Raw genomic sequence first — 20,298 nt, 5'->3', positions numbered from 1 at the left:
CTTTCAGCATGATTGAAAACTATGTAATTTTTCAATATAGGTTTAATGTTTTGCTTTCATATGGCTACTCTTAGCATGTTGTATGGACAGATGTACTTTGATGTTTGTCAATCTTCATGAGCACAAAAGTTGATTGAAGTCTTTCTCCTCTCCTTTTACTTTTCTCTTCCTCTTTGTTCTTCCTCCTCTTTTGCCCCATTCTTTTGCCTCTTTCTTAATAGATCAGTACTTTGGAGATTCTAAATTTGGAAGATCAGGGTGCACTTCTGAGTGATGATGAAATATTTGCTAGCCGCCAAACTGGGAAACATACGTGCATGGCCTTGCGCAAGTACTTTGAGGCTCACCTGGCCATTAAATTGGAACAAGTGAAGCAGTCACTTCAGAGGACTGAGGGTGGCATTCTTGTTCATCCTCAACCCCCTTACAAGGTGAGAGAACCTTGTCTAGAAAGGAAACGTTGTTAGCACTGTCTGTAGCATCTTGGGCCTGAAATGCACATTCATATCAGTGGAGTCCACGTGGGATGTACATTGTTGGATTATACTTGCACTGTGTGGAGGCAGAATACTTGAAAAGGTATGTAGGGAATTCCCTGGTGGTCCAGCGGTAGGACTTGACATTTTCACTGCAGTGGCTTGGGTTTGATCTCTGGTTGGGGAACTAAGATCCTGCAAGTCACACGGTGTGGCCAGAAAAACCCACAAACAAACAAACAAACAAACAAAAAATGGATATTTTGAGAACTTATTTTGCTCCCAGTTGCAAGTTTCTATCTCTGGAATACTAGAACTAAAAGATGAACTGAGATGTCTGTAAAAGGGCTTTCTTTTATGGAAAGTACTAGATATTCTACCTTCTTCTGTGTGGAATTTTTTTTCTGAAAGGGTGCATCTATAATTCCACTTCACTATCATTTTTGAACTTAGTATGTTTTGTAACAAAGATTAGTATCTGCGTGTTTTAAAAATCACAAATTGAAAAGAAACCAATTATTTTACGTGGTGCTTTTTAAGCTGTGAAATACATGCACCAATGATTTGAACATTTTGTTACCTTTTTGGGCAAAATGTATTATGAGTCTAGTTATAAATAAAATAAAAGATTAAACATCATTTATATATATTCATTGTTTCACATGTGGGCTGTGGACTCAAGAAGTGTTGGATTTGAAAACTATTATTACTTAGCTTTATTATTAAAATCTGTTGACCACTGAGCTGTGCTGGAGAAGATAGCAGGCAGATTGAGTTCTTTAATAATATGTATCTCTGGGCTTCCCTGGTGGTGCAGTGGTTAAGAAGCTGCCTGCCAATGCAGGGGACACGGGTTCGAGCCCTGGTCTGGGAAGATCCCACATGCCGCAGAGCAGCTAAGCCCGTGTGCCACAACTACTGAGGCTGCAAGTCACAACTACTGAGTGCACGAGCCTAGAGCCCATGCTCCGCAACAAGAGAAGCCACTGCAATGAGAAACCTGCGCACCGCAACGAAGAGTAGCCCCCACTCACCGCAACTAGAGAAAGCCCTCGCGCAGCAACAAGACCCAGTGCAGCCAAAAATAAATAAATTAATTTAAAAAAATAATAATATGTATCTCTCCTTTTAGGCATGTTCATATACTCATGAACAGATTGTGGAAATGATGGAGTTTTTGATAGAATATGGCCCAGCACAGCTATATTGGGAGCCAGCTGAAGTCTTCCTCAAACTTTCTTGTGTCCAACTCTTGTTGCAGCTTATTTCTATTGCTTGTAATTGGAAGACCTATTATGCAAGGTGGGACCATGAAGTTAAGAGTCTGCTTTTTGCTAAAGTTAATGTTGGTTTTCACAATAGTGTATGCTTAACAAACATTTGTTGAATTGAAATTTTGGACTTGAATCTGAGAAACTAGATTAAGCATGATAATTAAGCATGATAATATCATTTTAAATTTATAGAGTGCTTGGTCATGATGATTATAAATACTACAAAATAGGCAAGGATCATTATCTGTACTCTTAGAGAAGTTACATAATCTACATGGCTACAGCTGCAGAGGTGGGGTTGAAATCCTGTCTGGACGCTGGAGTCCAGTATTCTTTGGTACTTAGACTTTAAACATCTCTCTGTTGCTTGACAACCATATATAATATTTATCTTACCTTCACATAAAACTGTATTTTTTGCTCTTGTTATGATTTTCACCATTCAGTTGAAAACAGCAAAGCGGGACAAGGCTCAGGGAAAAACAGGTAATGGAATCAGGAGGTTGGGTAGGTTCTATTTGAGGATGATGTAAAAAGAATTAAAACTATATTTTGGAAAAGATGGAGTCTGAAGGGAAGATAGTAACAAAATTTATAAACAGTGGTTCTTGACCTCCTTTCCCTATCCACTCACTGCCATAAAGACAAGAGGTGCTTATTTAGGGTGCATATAACTTGTTTGCTAAATCCCAGGATAATTAAATCTAGAGGAATACCTTTGGGGTGGCCATTTTCAAACTTTTTGGTCTCAAGATCCCTTTACTGTATTAAAAATTATTAGAACCCAAAAAAACTTTTGTTTTTACATCTTGATATATAACATATTGGAAATTAAAACTGAGAAAATATAAAAATATTTATTTATTTAAAAATAATCTGAATCCATTACTTACTAGCATTTTTTATGAAAAGTTTCCAAAATAAAACCAGGTGATTTCAGCAAGTTTTTAAAATGTCTGATTTAATATCTCATATCTGCTTCTATATTCAACCTTTTGTGACATCACACATGACAAGCCTCTGGAAAGCTCTACTATACACTCTTGAGAGAATGAGAGTGAGGAAGGAAAGTAACATCTTAGTGTTATTATAAAAATAGTTTTTATATCAGCACCTTTTGAAAGAGGCTCAGAGACTCCAAAGGTCCCCTAACCACACTTCAAGAACCACTGTTTTAGAGTATTAAAGTAGGTTATATTTACTTGGAGAACATTGCTTTAAAGATGATGGAAACTCAGAAGATAATGAGGAAGGTTATAAATACATTTTTTAAGTGGTAAATTCATATTTGATTACATAAGAAAATATAAATATGTCCTTTAAAAGCTTAACTTTAAAAATAAAATACTTGTTTTTGCTTAGCATATATAAAACCTTAGAAATGAAAATTATTCTTAGCCACTGTTAATTTCTTTAGTCTTTTTTCCATAATGTATGTAAATATACATAATTGAGATTATAGTATTTAATCAAACTCATCTTTTAGATGAAATATCTCAAAATACATAAAGATACAGAGAATAATACAACAACTACTCCATACCCAGGGTTGGCATGTTGCTGTATTTGCTTCTGTTTCAGTTCCTTTCCATTTTCTGCCTCCTGAGAGTGACCAGTCTTCTGAACTTGGTGTGCATTCTCTCCATTCATTTTTTTATGCTATACATATGTGTGGGTGTGTAAACAATAATATATTATTCTTTTGTATGTTTTAAAGTTATATAAAATATTCTGTGTACGTCTTTTGCAGCTTGCTTTTTTCACCCTTATTTATTTACTCTTTTAATATAAGTTTCAGGTATATAGCCACCCTTACGTGTTTGAGATTTATGTGTTGATATTTGAACTCTTGTATTTCTGTACTGTAGTTTATTCTCCTATTGTTGAACATTTAGTGTCTTTTGTTTCTTTTTTTCCTGTTAAATGAATGGTACCACAAACCTCTTTTTGGAGTCTCTCTTGAAGATATGTTGTGTATAACCTGGGTTGTAGTGTGTCTTCATTTCATCTATAGTGGATGTTGCCAAGTTGCTTGGAAAATGCTCATACTATTTTCTTCTCCCACTGCAGTCTATGGGAGTTTTCATTTTTATTCCTTCTTGCCAGTACTTGGTATTGTCAGACTTAAAATGTTATATCTTAGTTTTCTATTTCATTAATGTTGTATTTTGAGCCTTTTCATTTGTCCTTTATTTTTTACATCTTTATTGGAGTATAATTGCTTTACAATGGTGTGTTAGTTTCTGCTTTACAACAAAGTGAATCAGTCATACATATACATATATTCCCATATCTCCTCCCTCCCCACCGTCCCTATCCCACCCCTGCAGGCGGTCACAAAGCACTGAGCTGATCTCCCTGTGCTATGCAGCTGCTTCCCACTAGCTATCTGCCTTACGTTTGGTAGTGTATATATGTCCATGCCTCTCTCTCGCTTTGTCACAGCTTACCCTTCCCCCTCCCCATATCCTCAAGTCCATTCCCTAGTAGGTCTGTGTCTTTATTCCTGTCTTACCCCTAGGTTCTTCATGACATTTTTGAAAAAATTCCATATATATGTGTTAGCATACGGTATTTGTCTTTCTCTTTCTGACTTACTTCACTCTGTATGACAGACTCTAGGTCCATCCACCTCATTACAAATAGCTCAATTTCGTTTCTTTTTATGGCTGAGTAATATTCCATTGTATATATGTGCCACATCTTCTTTATCCATTCATCCGATGATGGACACTTAGGTTGTTTCCATCTCCGGGCTATTGTAAATAGAGCTGTCATTTGTCCTTTAGAGTTCTTTGAAAATAATTGTCAGTAGCTGCAAAGTAGTTCATCATGAGTGTACCATAATTTAACACATATATTCCTTTTGTCTGTGTAAGTTTTCTTAATTCTTTTGCTGTCCATGATGTGTTAATGGACATCTTAATGCATAAATACTTGTTTGTATTGAATACTTCTGATTATTTCCTTAGGACAGATTCCTAGAGGTGAAATTCCTGGGCCAAAGGTTATGAACGTTTTAAGAACTTTGTTTCATATTTCCAAATTATTTTCTGAAAAGAGTATACTTATTTCTACTCCCACCAAAAGTTTGAGAGCATTTGTCTCTGTACATCTTCATCAGCATTGGGGATTATCCCTTGTTTTTAACCTTAGCAGTCTGATAGGTGAAAATTCCATCCCTGTGTTTTTTGAAATTAAAGTTTTGGTGACTTACAGGCCCTCTCCTGATGCCATGGCGAGGGACAGAGCCATAGTCCCTACTATATCAGTAGTAGTTCTGATCCATTGTCTCTCTCTTTTAGCTGTTGTTGTTTCTTGTGGCTGTATCCTAGTTTCCCTTTGACTAATTCTTCTTCCTGTCCAGGAATGACACTGTGCGCTTTGCTTTGGATGTCTTGGCTATTCTCACTGTTGTGCCAAAAATTCAGCTCCAGTTGGCAGAATCAGTGGATGTGCTGGATGAGGCTGGCTCCACCGTCTCCACTGTAGGTAGGTTGTACCTTGCCATTTTTGTTATTACGTGGTCTTTGTTTTCCTTTGCCATTCTGGTTGTTACTTACCTGACCTAATTTTACAGTATTAGAACAGAAGGTAGTAGAGGAGGGCACCTTGTAAGTCTTATAAGTCATGCCATCAGTTTCATATAAGGGAGTCATGGTAGTGAATTCAGTTTTTCTGGGTGGTATAGGCATTTCCTATACATATGTATACATATACATAATTGTACATGTGCATTCCTGGAAACCTTGTACTCTGCAGTGTTGTGCGAAAAATAGAATTTATGAGAAAAATAGATTGGGGCAGACAGTAAAAAACTTTAGCAACTTTGTAATCTGAGCCCTAACAAAATTAGTAATTGCCAAGCAGTGCAGAATGGATAGAAGCTATTATACACAAACAAAAGGAAAATATACTTTGTTTGAAAATACCCTTTATTAAGAGCAGGGCTGATGAGGGCTGCTGCTAAGGTGAGCATGGCAAGTTGTGTGACTGGCTGTGGGCCCTAGGGTGTACCACTCTGGGGAGAAAGCCCAAGGCATAGCCACTTGTTTTTAACTTGCTGCCACTATAGCAGCCGGGCTGAGGGTTTTTTCCTTTCCTGCTGAAGGTTTTTATTTATTCCCACTATTTTTGCTCTACTTACCCAGGAAAGTTTGTACATGACCCTGGGTGACTTCCACATAATGCTGAGTCATTCCCCTATTTAACATATAAGGTATTATGTCATAAAGATGCACTGTAATAGAACTGATTTCATTTTATACAAACTATTCCTTATACTTTTTTAAAAATTGTGGGATCTTCCCAGACCGGGGCACAAACCCGCGTCCCCTGCATCGGCAGGTGGACTCTCAACCACAGTGCCACCAGGGAAGCCCTAGTTTTTTTTTAAGTGGAACAAAATGAATAGAACTCTAAATTCTGACTCTGGAATAACCGTTGAAGTTGGCCATTAGTTTTATGAGGAATAATATAAAATGTTTATTTTTTCCCCAATAGGTATCAGCATTATTTTGGGAGTGGCTGAGGGTGAGTTCTTTATTCATGATGCTGAAATTCAGAAGTCAGCACTTCAGATTATCATCAATTGTGTGTGTGGCCCGGATAACAGAATTTCTAGTATTGGCAAATTTATCTCTGGAACTCCTCGGAGAAAGCTGCCTCAGACTCCCAAAAGCAGTGAGCACACTCTGGCCAAGATGTGGAATGTGGTCCAGTCCAACAATGGCATCAAGGTGCTTCTGTCCTTACTCTCCATCAAGATGCCCATCACAGATGCAGACCAGATCCGGGCCCTGGCCTGCAAGGCCCTGGTGGGCCTGTCTCGCAGTAGCACTGTCCGGCAGATCATCAGCAAACTGCCCCTTTTCAGCAGCTGTCAAATCCAGCAACTGATGAAAGAGCCTGTGCTGCAGGACAAACGCAGTGACCATGTCAAGTTCTGCAAGTATGCTGCTGAGCTCATTGAACGGGTGTCAGGAAAGCCACTTCTCATTGGCACTGATGTGTCCCTGGCACGACTGCAGAAAGCAGATGTTGTTGCCCAGTCAAGGATCTCCTTTCCTGAGAAAGAGCTGCTTCTGCTGATACGAAACCATCTCATTTCTAAAGGGCTTGGGGAGACAGCAACTGTGCTGACTAAAGAGGCTGACCTGCCTATGACTGCTGCCTCCCATTCTTCTGCCTTCACCCCAGTCACTGCTGCTGCTTCTCCTGTTTCTCTTCCCCGTACCCCTCGCATTGCCAATGGCATTGCAACTCGACTGGGCAGCCATGCTGCTGTGGGTGCCTCTGCCCCTTCTGCCCCCACTGCTCATCCTCAGCCACGGGCCTCCCAGGGTTCACTAGCTCTGCCTGGCCCGTCTTATGCAGGCAACTCTCCTTTGATTGGTAGGATCAGTTTTATCAGAGAGAGGCCATCACCCTGCAATGGCAGGAAAATCAGAGTGTTGCGGCAGAAGTCGGACCATGGCGCCTACAGCCAAAGCCCAGCCATAAAAAAGCAGTTGGACAGACATCTTCCTTCCCCACCTACGCTGGACAGTATCATCACAGAATATCTTAGAGAGCAGCATGCTCGCTGCAAGAACCCAGTTGCCACCTGCCCACCTTTCTCTCTCTTTACTCCTCACCAATGTCCTGAGCCAAAACAGAGGCGGCAAGCGCCAATAAACTTTACCTCAAGGCTAAACCGCAGGGCATCATTTCCAAAGTATGGAGGGGTGGATGGCGGATGCTTTGATAGGCACCTTATCTTTAGCAGGTAAGGAGAGGTTACCTCACTTCCTGGGAATTGGAATGATTTTTCTATTTAAGTCAAAGTATGTGGGTAATACCAGCTTAAAGTAATTAGTCCAGAAAACCATCTGTTGGCCTGAGATACCAGGAATTACCACTGTGTGAGAATACATGAGCAATGTGACTATACCCCCTTTTGTCAACCATGGGTTCCTCGTGTGATTATTGGCAATATATTGATAAGGTACTCTGTGTTCTTACTATAACAAGTATGTTTTCTAGAACCCATGCAACACTCTGTCCCTAACTAGGCTCTCAAGTTTGTTTTTGTGCTGGTCCAAGTTGTCTCCTCTTATTCCTTAAAAATCTTAAGTGAAGGTCATGGTATCCCAGGTTTTACACATGGGAATTTTTGTTATTGTTAAAATTTTTAAGTGAAGGTCATTTTCTCTCTTTTAAAATGAAGATGAACCACTGAAGGTCACTGATATTTTGGAAGAACCCATTTGAAACATAAATGCTTTGTTTTTCCTTCTGTCCTTCTAACAGAGTTTTCTTTTTCTGAGTCCTTGCCTGTTCTTTGTCTCTGATTCTCTTTTGTTTGCTTAGGTTCCGTCCTATTTCAGTATTCCGGGAAGCCAATGAGGATGAGAGTGGCTTCACCTGTTGTGCATTCTCAGCACGAGAGCGGTTCCTGATGCTTGGCACCTGCACTGGGCAATTGAAGCTCTATAATGTGTTTAGTGGACAGGAGGAGGCCAGCTATAACTGTCACAACTCAGCTATCACACACCTTGAACCTTCCAGGGTAAAGGTCCCTTCCTAGATTATTCTCAATCATTGTTCTAGGATAGGTTGGTGAACTGTGGGCTTGTGGTCTGACTGGTTTCCTGTATTTGCGCATAAAGTTTTATTGGAACACAGCCATGCTCGTATGTTTATGTTTTGTCATGGGTACTTTTATGCTACCATGACAGAGTTGAGTACTGTGGTTGCATGCAACACAGATCATATGGCCTGCATAAACCTGAAGTATTTACTATCTGGGCTTATGTTTGCCAACCCTTGTTCTAAGACCTGAACATAGATAGATTTTTAATTTGCTTCATTTGGAAATGGAGATTATCAACTATGACCACTAAAGTTTTCTTTTTGTGTTGGAAGGAAATCTCAGAGTACTGTGAATTTTTAGGAGAACAAGCATATGATTCCAGTTGTAGTTCACAGTTTATTAACACTATTCTATGGATGAAATTCATGCCTTTGCTGTTTCTAAAAGTCAAGACTGTTAAGATGACAAGAATAATTTTCCTGATTTTAAAGTAAAGGAGGTTGACCTTTTATTGGGCTTTCTCTTTGAAAAACCTTTAAGAATCCTTAGCTAGGAAGTTTAACAACTGTTTCCAGTTAACTGATAATTCAGATGAGATAGATGGAGAAATATGGCCAAATATTAAGAAAGGAGGAACCATCTTTGACATCTTCCCAAGTGTCACATCCCCCCACCCTCTGCCTTGGAACTATTATATTTTAGGAGGATTTAATATTCTTAAATTTAGTTATTTTTTAGGACATAGGAGGTACATGTTACTTAAGTCCTAGCAGCTTCTGACCATTTCTTGGTTCCTAAAAGTTTTTCTGTTTTCTTTATAATCCAACAATATATTTTATATTTTAGAATGCTAATGGAAGATGGCATTTATATAAACACATGATTACCCGCCTTGGGCCTCTCATCTTCTTTTAGGACGGGTCCTTGCTGCTGACATCTGCTACTTGGAGCCAGCCTCTGTCTGCACTTTGGGGAATGAAATCAGTATTTGATATGAAGTATGTATCTACTTTTATAACCTAGTCTCTCTGTTTTACAATTTATCCCCTTCATCTGATTCTTTGACTTAAAGGCTTTTGGGAAAAAGAGGAATGCTATAAGTTATATTGCTGACTTCTCTCTTCCTCATCTGTGGTACATGTTTAATAAGATTTTATTTTTCTTAATTGCTGGGTTTTCTTACCAGGTAGGTATATACATTCCCATCACACAGCAGACCCTTCACTAATCCAAAATGGCACATCTACGTATTTTCTCATGTTCACATGCATACATTGCTATCTTTGCTGGAGCATATTTCAAAGGCACGTGTACCCAGTTAGCCATTTCTTTAACCAGGTAGTTTCCATTAATTATTTTGGATCTGCTTGGACAAACTGGTGGAGGGAATCTTCTTTTTAATCTTACGTGTACAATTTTTTCCTCTTTGGGAGCTTAGAATCTTTAGGTGAGTATAGTCAGGCAAGAGGCTGAGGATCACCTTATTTTCAGTCAGTTGAATAATTATGTCCCAAAGGTCAGTTATATCAGTACTTCTGTTGTTTGTTCATAGGCATTCCTTCACAGAAGATCACTATGTTGAGTTCAGTAAGCACTCTCAGGATCGAGTCATAGGCACAAAAGGAGACATTGCCCATGTAAGTACTTTAGAATCCACTTCTTTCAAGTGATTTGTCTATTTGTTTATACTGAGATCTTCTGGACTGAGTGTGAGGACTTAAGTCCTGTGGGTGACAAAAAAAAATTACTCCGTGATATTCTTTCCAGATAGAATCTGTAAGTGTAATGAAGTAATTCTGAGCTATATGGGAAAATGTGAAAAGAACTTTATCTGACAATTTGAGAACTATTTCATTAGCAGAGCAGATATTTTCAAACACTAAGTTTTAGATGAAATAAAGTCCCTGCCTTTATGGAGCCTCACTGGGGAGACAGTGAATAAAGAAGCAAATATATAGTATGTCAGATGGTAAGTGCTGCCAAGGAAAAGAAAGCAGGGTGAGAGGTAGGAAGTGCTTGGTGGTGGTGTGGGGGACTTCCTTTTTATCTAGGAAATCAGTGTCACTGATTGGATAATGTTTAAGCAGCGTCTTGAAGGAAGTGTGGGCATCATGCAGATGTCTGGGGAAAAGTGATATAAGACGGGGGATGGCAAGGGAAAAGCCCTTACTTGGGAGGTGGGAGGAAGAAGGCTGAGGTCAGTGGTGGGGCATAGCATGTAGCCTCTTGCAATGTGTTGTTTAAGACCTTTGGTTTTTCCTCTGAGTGAGATGAAGACACTGGAGGGTGAGCAAGAAAGCACATGACTGGATGTAAAATTCCTAAAGTGTGAGTCTGGTTTCTGTGAGAGAAGCAAGAGGAGGCTTTCCAGTTAGGAGGGTGTTGTGCCAGCTAATATGTGAGAGCGCAATGGGGCTGTGCCTAGGTGGGCGTGGTGGAGGCAATGAGAAGTGATGCAGCTGGGCCCTGGGGTTTTGGATACATGGAGTTTGTGATCTCTTAGACACTCAAATAGGGAATGGGCAGTTGAATATACAAATTGGGGGTTCAGGAGAAAAGTCTGGGGTGGGAGATATAAATATGGGAGTTGTTCACTTGTCGACAGTATGAACTGTGAACTTGGATGAGATCATTAAGGAGGCTAGAGAAGAGAGGTGTAAGGACAGAGTCCTAGCATGTGCTAGTATTTAGAAGTTGCCCGTGTGAGAAGGAACTTGGGAAGGAGAACAAAGTGTGTGGCCAGTTAGGTAGCAGGAGACCTCAGGAAAAAGATGTGCTCTAGAAGGCAAGGGAAGACTCTTGAAGAAGGATTGATCTCCTGGGTCAGAAACTGCTGATAGGTTACATAAGTTGAGAATTGAGGGAATTCCCCGGCGATTCACTGGTTAGGACTCTGGGCTTTCACTGCTGAGGGCTGGGGTTCAGTCACTGGTCGGGGAACTAAGATTCTGCAAGCTGTGTGGCGTGGCCAAAAAAAAAAAAAAGGATGAGAATTGAGAAGTGACCTTTGACTAACCATGTGGAGGTCAGTGTTAACCATGTCAGGAGCTAGTTCTGTGCACTGGGATGAAAAATCTGATTAGAGTGGGTTCACGAGAGAACAGGAGAGAAGTGGAGACACTGAGTATAGACAAGTCTTTTGTAGTATTTTGCTGAAAAATAAAGGGAAGAGGGGATAGTAGCTTGAGGTGGGGGATATGGAGTGGTGAAGAGAGGGTTTCTCCCAAACTTAATTTGAAAGTGTTAAAATATATAGAAGAGTTGAAATAGTAGTACACATAACTACCACCTAGATTCATCAGTTTAGTATTTTGCCATAGTTTCTTTCTGTGTAAATATGTGTGTTTTTCTGAATTATAGAAAGTAAGTTGCAAACATTTTATCCCTAACTCTTATAACATGTATATCCTAGCAATAGTGACATTTTATTACATAATCACAGTTATCAAATATAAGAAAATTTATAGTAATTCCCAGATATCAATTAATATCCATCTCATACTCAGTTTTCCTGATTGTTCCTGATGTGTTTGGTTTCAAATGTTTGTTTTTTTTTTTTTTTTTTTTTTTTGTTTTAAATTTTTTTTTTTTTTTTTTTTTTTTTTTTTTGAACCAGGATCCAGCCAAGATTCACATATTGCATTTGGTTGTTATGTCTCACTAATGTTTTAAAGCCAAGAACCATTTCTCCAGTTTTCATGACATTGACTTTTGAAGAGACCAGGCTAGTTGTCTTGTCCCACGATCTGGATTTGTTTGTTCCTTGTGGTGTCTCCCTATTTGTTCCTCTATTAAAGGAGGATCTTTTAAAAAGATTGGATATATTACAGCATGTCTGTAAGCTGATGGGAAAGATCTGGTCTCTGCATGGGTTGCACATTGTAGACTTTGGATAGTATATTGGGATATTTTAAGGAGAAAAGGGCATTTCGTTGATGCCTTTCTCCAAAAAGTAACCTGTCAGAGTATTCTATGAGTAATGTTGGTTAGTCCACATGGAGAGTTTCTCAATTTCAGTCTTAGAAACATTTTCTGTTTCTTGAAAGTGGGATGGGGAAGAAGAGGGTTTTCTTATCCCTATTGCAGTCTCACTTCTCATTTTCTTACTTGTGGCAAAGAGACTTTTCAAACCTTGAATGGGAACCAAAGTACATAAACTTTGCTTGTATGGGTGTGGTCTTCCTATTTTCCAGTTATTTTCAATGTTAGGCCTTTTATAATTTTGATGGGCTTTGGAAAGCATGAGAGAGATATTTTACACAGCTTCTGTTTGAATTCGTCAGTGGATGGATTGGTCTGATTTTTCTCTTCCCACCCCTTCTTCTCTAAAGATTTATGATATTCAGACTGGCAACAAGCTGTTGACTCTGTTTAACCCAGATCTTGCCAACAACTACAAGAGGAACTGTGCCACCTTTAATCCTACAGATGATCTTGTCTTAAATGATGGCGTCCTCTGGGATGTCCGCTCTGCACAGGCCATCCACAAGTTTGACAAGTTCAACATGAACATCAGTGGCGTTTTCCATCCGAATGGGCTGGAGGTCATCATTAATACTGAGATTGTATCCTTTATGCCCATGTCTTAATTGCCATATGTTACCTAGTTTGTAATGCAGAAATTATTTATCTTTCTACCAATACCTGGTCGAAGTATCCACACAGGTAAATAACCTGGTTTTTTTCCTTTGGTTTGAAGTATTATTGAATCTGTAGTGGATTCAATTGATACTGGTAATTATCGATGACTTTTACTAGCATGTTTTCTTTGTATTGGGAAGTGACCAGATTACTCCCTCCCACTTCCCCAGGTGTCAGATTGACTTTTATCTGTCTTCAGAAGGATTTTACTTTTGCTCTATAGAAATGACACATAAGAGTAAAAAGAAGTGCTACTATTGGGAGAGAGGGACCTCATGTAGTTTTTATGTATATGAGGATATCATAGGAGATTTTTCAGGGTCATTATTCAGTAATATGCATTCTGAATGCTTTTGCTTTATCTTGATCTTGTTGACTTCTAAAGCATTAATACCTAGAAGGAGGGGAAAAGAAAGTGGTATTTCAGAATTTCCCTCATGAGGTTAAATAAGAAGTTTTGGGGAAAATAGTTTTCCTTGACCTTTCCCCTCCTAGTGGGACCTTCGTACTTTCCATCTTTTACACACAGTTCCTGCTCTAGATCAGTGTCGAGTGGTGTTCAACCACACGGGGACAGTGATGTATGGAGGTAATAAACTTTTCACTTTTCATTATTCTCTTTCTCCCTCCTCTCCCCACTCACTTAATTTGATACTTCCTATTTAGAAATATCTGTCAAATGTGAATTGAAAAACATTTCAAAGTTGTAACATAAAAGATAAAATAATAGTACAAATGGTGACAAAATTTGTTGATGAGAATAATGTCGATTTAGAGTGGAGGGCCACTGGCTTTGAAGATAACAAGTAAATCTTGTATAGAAAGAAATTTCATGAGTAATTTACCATGCGTATCATTATGAACTTCAAGAAAAACCTTTTTTGTCTTGTGATTTTTGTACGCTTTCAGCTGTAACAGTTGTTGGAAGCTAGATGAGAGGTTGAGGATATTGTTTGGATATGCAAGGAGGATGCTTTGAGAGGAATTTACTACAGGGAAACTCTGAAGTCTTGATTGTCCATTAATATTTTCTGCAGTTGTGAATAGGGGATGTTTCTGATTCTAATAGTATTTTGCTTCCCTTTCCTATTTCCCCTTTCTGTCCCAACTAGCTATGTTGCAGGCAGATGATGAAGATGACTTACTGGAGGAGAGGATGAAAAGCCCTTTTGGATCATCCTTCCGAACATTTAATGCAACTGATTACAAACCTATAGGTAAGTGTGAAGGTCAGGTATTGATGATTTTGCCTTGTTTTGGTGATCCTTATTTAAGATCTTCCATTTTCTGAGAGAATTATAATTATTCTGCTTTTGAAAAGCAGAGGAGTTAGGGAAATATTTATGAACAGTCACGTTGAATTCCTTTAACAGAAAGGCTGGTTTTAAGATCACGGTAGTAGTCTAGTCCTGAGTCTTGTCACATTCTGTTTTCCAGCGACCATTGATGTGAAACGGAACATTTTTGACCTATGTACAGACACCAAAGACTGCTATCTTGCTGTCATCGAGGTAAAGGGAGCAAGAAGAAATCCTACTGTTTTATTCTGATATTTAAGATCATTTTCAACTTATACTCCAGACATTTTTGTCTGTTATGTGTTCTAAAGATGATGCATTTCTGGTGATAGATTAGGATAATCTACTCATCTGATGGGGAGATACACAGTATAAGAGAAGTAGGAAAATCCTGATATAGAGCATTGTGGAGCGTCCCATCTCCTATTATCCTGGACTCACACTGTCATCCCTTTCTTAGAGGAGTCAGTCTCTCTCTAGAGCATCCTTGGAACAGTGTTGTTCCCAGGGATGGTGGTCTCTCCCTTGCTGTCCAGGCCTTCTCATCCTGTTTTTCTTTCCCTCTCTGTGTCCTAGACATAACATTTTCAGAATCAGTTCAAGAATTTTGGGTATTGGAAGCTTTGATAGTTACAGGGTCAAGGTGTGTGAGTGCCAGTTATAGCTGAGGTGTGGATATGGGCCTTCTAAAAACTAACTTCTTGTGGACTGGGTGTTCTATTTCAGAACCAAGGCAGCATGGATTCTCTGAACATGGACACGGTGTGCAGGCTGTATGAAGTAGGCAGGCAGCGTCTGGCAGAGGATGAGGATGAAGAGGAGGACCAGGTTAGTGGTCTTTGAAATTTCTTTCTGCTGAATAATGCTTTATTAGAAATTATGCATTTCTGCTTTTAGTTACAGGGTTTTTCTTTTCTTTTTTAAAGATTTTTGCTATAGGGGTGTTTGCTACCTGTTAGCATATTCTGAAGGCCTGTCATGTGTCCTTGATCACTGAAACTGATCAGAAGAAAGCAGATTTTTATTATTACAAGACTTTAAGCAGTATCTGTTAGTCCTGTGAGTTCCATTTATAGATTAATTTGCAGGTCAGCAATCTCTGATTTTGTTTTAGAGATTTCCTTGTACTCATCCTCAGAACCAGTGCCCTGTCTGGCTTCAGGATAAGCAGGCCCCCATTTTCTCAATGTCAGTACAAAACCAAAAAGTCACTCTGCTGAGCTGGATCATAGAAATGGCTTAATCTCTATAAAGTTCCGGTTTGCATTTTCTCAGTTTTATGGCATAGTCTATTTTCAGAGTATAGAATGGAGCTTACAGGGAAAGAGAAGATATTGATGCTTTTGAGAAATTAAACATTTATAAAATGTGGGTAGATGGTATCATGTCTCAGAATCTTAGCTTTTCCTTTTTTTTTTTTTTTGGTGGTACGCGGGCCTCTCACTGTTATGGCCTCTCCTGTTGCGGAGCACAGGCTCCGGACGCACAGGCTCAGCGGCCATGGCTCACGGGCCCAGCCGCTCCGTGGCATGTGGGATCTTCCCGGACTGGGGCACGAACCTGCGTCCCCTGCATCGGCAGGCGGACTCTCAACCACTGTGCCACCAGGGAAGCCCCAGCTTTTCCTTTTTTATAGGGGATTTTAATTTATGGTCACATTATGCTAGGTGCTTGTCTGTGTGGTGTGTCAGTTGATGTCAGTTATGAAGAGTTATTAAACTTCTGAGTTTCAGCAGATCTTTCCTGTCTACTAGGCTCACACCACATTCTTTTTCTAAGCATATATTCTCTTGGCCCAATTCTCTAGACAAATCTGAGAAATGTTTATTGCTGAGTAATATAAAGTTGAAAACGAATGACTAGGTTTTTACATTTTTGTTGTAGATAATAAAACAGATAAGATATCTTTTTTCCAGATCTTGGATTCATCTCTGTTTTTTCTTCCACTATGGTGTTGCTTGGTCTTGGTGCTCTACATCCTCTTAAAGGGCACAGAAGTGCCCTGAGTGAGGGGCAGGGGCCACCATAGGACAAGAGGAAGCACACTTTCTTCTTTTTGCCCTGCCATTGCTCTCTCATCCTCACCTCTCCCCTATTCTTTGGTAAATCATGCTCAATGGTTAGGGCTAATGGAATAGCTTTCTGTTAGCATTCTTCCCCAGCAGCTTGTACTTAAGACTTAAAATAATTTTTAAGAGCAAAATTTTTGAAAGTGATAATTTTAAAAGTATTTTTTTTGTGCAAGTCTAATACTGTGGGCCAGTGACTCATGTTTTTTTCTGACAGAACTTAGTACTGACTAAGCAAGGATGATTTGTTTCGCCAGTTTGAGATTTAGGTATGTGTTCCGCTATCGGGCTTCATAGGTTATGAACCTCTACTTTCTCCTCTAAATTGAATCCTTGAGTAAACCCTGTCACCTGGAATCAACAAGCTAAAACAGACTCACCTTACAGTCCTCTGTGTATACTCTCTTGATCGCCACTGTCTCTGGTAGAATGTTCTAACTGGCTAAGTATGCATTTTATTAGAGCTCAGAGATAATTCATAATCCCAGGAAATGGGTTTCTGAGCAGAGTGAGGAGAGGAGACTTGTATGTATTTGGGGTTAGTGGTCACTGTGGGATCAGAGCAGGGCCTTCTGCAGGGCTTACTTCTTGACCCAGAGTCATCCTGTGCCAGTGCTTCCCTCGTGGGATGCCCTCTTAGGGGGCAGTTTCCCAGCTCTGTCTTCCCTCTCTCCTCACACACAGATGAAGATAGTCATGATCCTTGTTGGATACCATGGGGATATTATTTTATAAAGCACTTTACTGAAAATGACATCCTCAGTACAATAGTTTTTGTTTTTTCTTGGATAGACTTTATTTTTTAGAGCAGGTTTAGGTTCACAGCAAAATTGAGCAGAAGGTACAGAGATTTCCCATAAATGCACTGTCCCTGTATGCATAGCCTCCCCCATTATCAACATCCCGCAGCACAGTGGTACATTTGTTACAAATGATGAACCTACACTGACACATCATTATTGCTCAGAGTCCATAGTTTACATTAAGGTTCATTCTTGGTGTTACACATTCTGTGGTTTGGACAAACGTGAAGTGTATCCACCGTTGTAGTATTGTACATAGTAGTTTCACTGCGCTAAAAATCCACTGTGCTCCACAGATTCATTCCTCCCTCTCCTCAGCCCCTGACAACCACTGATCTTTTTACTGTCTCTATAGTTTTGCCTTTTCCAGAGTGTCATATAATTGGAATCATACAGAATGTAGCCTTTTCAGATGTGCTTCTTTCATTGAGTAATATACATTTAAGTTTGTTCCATATCTTCTCATGACTTGGTAGCTCATTTCATTTTAATGCTGAATACTATTCCATTGTTTGGGTGTACCACAGTTTATTTATTCATTTATCTACTGAAGGACATCTTCATTGCAGTGTTGAATAGTTTTGGCAATTACATTCTGGAGTAATCTGAATAAAGTTTTGGCAATTCAGAATAAAGCTCCTGTATCAACTCAAAAAAATACCTCAAAAAAAAAAAAATCAACATATTGTGTACTGTGTGCAGGTTTTTGTGTGGACGTCAGTTTTCAACTCCTTTGTGTAAATACCAAGAAGTGTTATTGTTGGATCATATAGTAAAAGTATGTTTAGTTTTATAAGAAACTGCAAAACTGTCTACCAGAGTGGCTGTACCATTTTGCATTTGTCATCAATGAATGAAAGTTCCTGTTGCTCTATGTACTCACCTGCATTAGGTGCTGTTGGTGTTTTGCAAATTTTGGTCATTTTAATAGATATGTAGTGGTCTCACTATTTAATTAAAAAATTAATAGACATTTATTCCTTTAGTTGAACAATCAAAATGTGTGGTTTAAGATTTTTTTGAGTGGAAAGGAATTTAGGTCTTGCAGTTTTGTTTTGGTTTTTTGAAGTATAGTTGATTTAAAGTGTTGTGTTAGTTTCAGGTGGACAGTAAAGTGATTCATTGATATTTAGTGATATATATATTTTATATATATATATATTCTTTTTCAGATTCTTTTCTATTATAGGTTATTATAAGATATTGAATATAATTCCCTTTGCTTATACAGTCGTTCCTTATTGTTTATCTGTTTTCTATATAGTAGTGTATATATATTAATCCCGAACTCCTAATTTATCCTCCACCCTTTCCCCTTTGGTAACTGTAAAGTTTGTTTTCTGTGTCTGTGAGTCTGTTTCTGTTTTGTAAATAAGTTCATTTTTATCTTTTTTTTAGATTCCACATGTAAGTGATATGATAGGTCATGATATTTGTCTTTTTCTGACTTACTTCACTTAGTATGATAATCTCTAGGTCCATCTGTGTTGCTGCACATGGGATTTTGTTCTTTTTTATGGCTCAGTAATATTCCATTGTAAATGTGTACCACATCTTCTTTATCCATTCATCTTTTGATGGCCATACTTACGTTGCTTCCATGTCTTGGCTGTTGTAAATAGTGCTGCTATGAATGAATATCACGGCACATGTATCTTTTTGAATTAGAATTTTCATCTTTTCTGGATATATGCCCAGGAGTGGGATTGCTGGGTCACACGGTGACTCTGTTTTCAGGGTTTTTTTCTTTTTTTTAAGATTTATTTTTTTTTTTTTGCGGTACGCAGGCCTCTCACTGTTGTGGCCTCTCCTGTTGCAGAGCACAGGCTCCGGACATGCAGGCTCAGTGGCCATGGCTCACGGGCCCCGCCGCTCCGCGGCATGTGGGATCTTCGTGGACCAGGGCACGAACCAGTGTCCCCTGCATCGGCAGGTGGACTCTCAACCACTGCGCCACCAGGGAAGCCCAAGATTTATTTTTTATTTATGTATTTAATTTGTTTTTGGCTGCATTGGGTCTTCGTTGTGGCACACGGGATCTTCGTTGAGGCATACAGGATCTTTTGTTGTGGTGCGCGGACTTCTCTCTAGTTGGTGTGCGGGTTTTCTCTAGTTGTGGTGTGCAGGCTACAGGGTGCATGGGCTCTGTAGTTGTGGCACACGGGCTCTAGAGCGTGTGGGCTCTCTCGTTGAGGTGCACGAGCTCAGTAGTTGTGGCGTGCAGGCTTAGTTGCCTCGCGGCATGTGGGATCCTAGTTCTCCAACTAGGGATCAAACCCGCGTCCCCTGCATTGAAAGGCGGATTCTTTACCACTGGACCACCAGGGAAGTCCCTGTTTTTAGTTTTTTAAGGAACCTTCATACTGTTCTCCATAGTGGCTGCACCAACAGTGCAGGAGGGTTCCCTTTTCTCTACATCCTCACCAGCATTTATTCTTTGTAGACTTTTTGATGATGGCCATTCTGACTGGTGTGAGGTGATACCTCATTGTAGTTTTGATTTTCATTTCTCTAATAATTAGTGATGTTGAGCATCATTTCATGTGCCTGTTGGCCATCTGTATGTCTTTGCAGAGATGTCTGTTTAGGTCTTCTGCCCATTTTTTGATTGGGTTGTTTGTTTTTTTGATATTGAGCTGTATGTATATTTTGGAAATGAAGCCCTTGTTTGTCGCATCATTTGCAAATATTTTCTCCTAGTCTGTAGCTTGTCTTTTCATTTTGTTTCCCATATAATGCCTTTTTTTCTTTTTTAAAAGAACTAACATTTAGTGTTTATTTATTTATTATTTTTGGGTGCGTTGGGTCTTCATTGCTGCGCGCAGGCTTTCTCTAGTTGCAGCGAGTGGGGACTACCCTTCGTTGTGGTGCGCAGGCTTCTCACTGCAGTGGCTTCTCTTGTGGAGCATGGGCTCTAGGTGTGGGGGCTTCAGTAGTTGTGGCACGTGGGCTCAGTAGTTGTGGCTTACGGGCTCTAGAGCGCAGGCTCAGTAGTTGTGGCGCACGGGCTTAGTTGCTCCACAGCATGTGGGATCTTCCTGGACCAGGGCTCAAACCCGTATCTCCCGCATTGGCAGGTGGATTCTTAACCACTGCGCCACCAGGGAGGCCCTAATGCCTTTCTTTATGTCTAGTAACTTTCCTTGGTGTGAGATACTTTGTC

General features: G+C 39.6%; 1 protein-coding gene across 4 annotated transcripts in view; it reads left to right on the top strand.

Annotated features, from left to right (window-relative positions):
• DCAF1 (DDB1 and CUL4 associated factor 1) overlaps nt 1-20,298 on the top strand; it is an 85,878-nt gene that overhangs the window by 47,431 nt on the left and 18,149 nt on the right. For all 4 annotated transcript variants that reach the window (XM_024746485.1, XM_024746486.1, XM_024746484.1 and 1 more), the window contains exons 11-22: nt 222-431; nt 1,609-1,778; nt 5,118-5,242; nt 6,254-7,517; nt 8,102-8,300; nt 9,240-9,322; nt 9,877-9,961; nt 12,656-12,889; nt 13,461-13,554; nt 14,078-14,182; nt 14,403-14,476; nt 14,990-15,091. In XM_024746485.1, the coding sequence (XP_024602253.1) occupies nt 222-431; nt 1,609-1,778; nt 5,118-5,242; nt 6,254-7,517; nt 8,102-8,300; nt 9,240-9,322; nt 9,877-9,961; nt 12,656-12,889; nt 13,461-13,554; nt 14,078-14,182; nt 14,403-14,476; nt 14,990-15,091 (2,745 nt within the window). The remainder of the gene's footprint in view (nt 1-221; nt 432-1,608; nt 1,779-5,117; nt 5,243-6,253; nt 7,518-8,101; nt 8,301-9,239; nt 9,323-9,876; nt 9,962-12,655; nt 12,890-13,460; nt 13,555-14,077; nt 14,183-14,402; nt 14,477-14,989; nt 15,092-20,298) is intronic.

Source organism: Neophocaena asiaeorientalis, unplaced genomic scaffold, assembly GCF_003031525.2.
Source record: "Neophocaena asiaeorientalis asiaeorientalis breed wild unplaced genomic scaffold, Neophocaena_asiaeorientalis_V1.1 scaffold251, whole genome shotgun sequence".
NCBI classification, from domain to species: Eukaryota; Metazoa; Chordata; class Mammalia; order Artiodactyla; family Phocoenidae; genus Neophocaena; species Neophocaena asiaeorientalis.
Note: the sequence above shows the minus strand (reverse complement) of the source record. Positions and strands in the feature narration are given on the sequence as shown.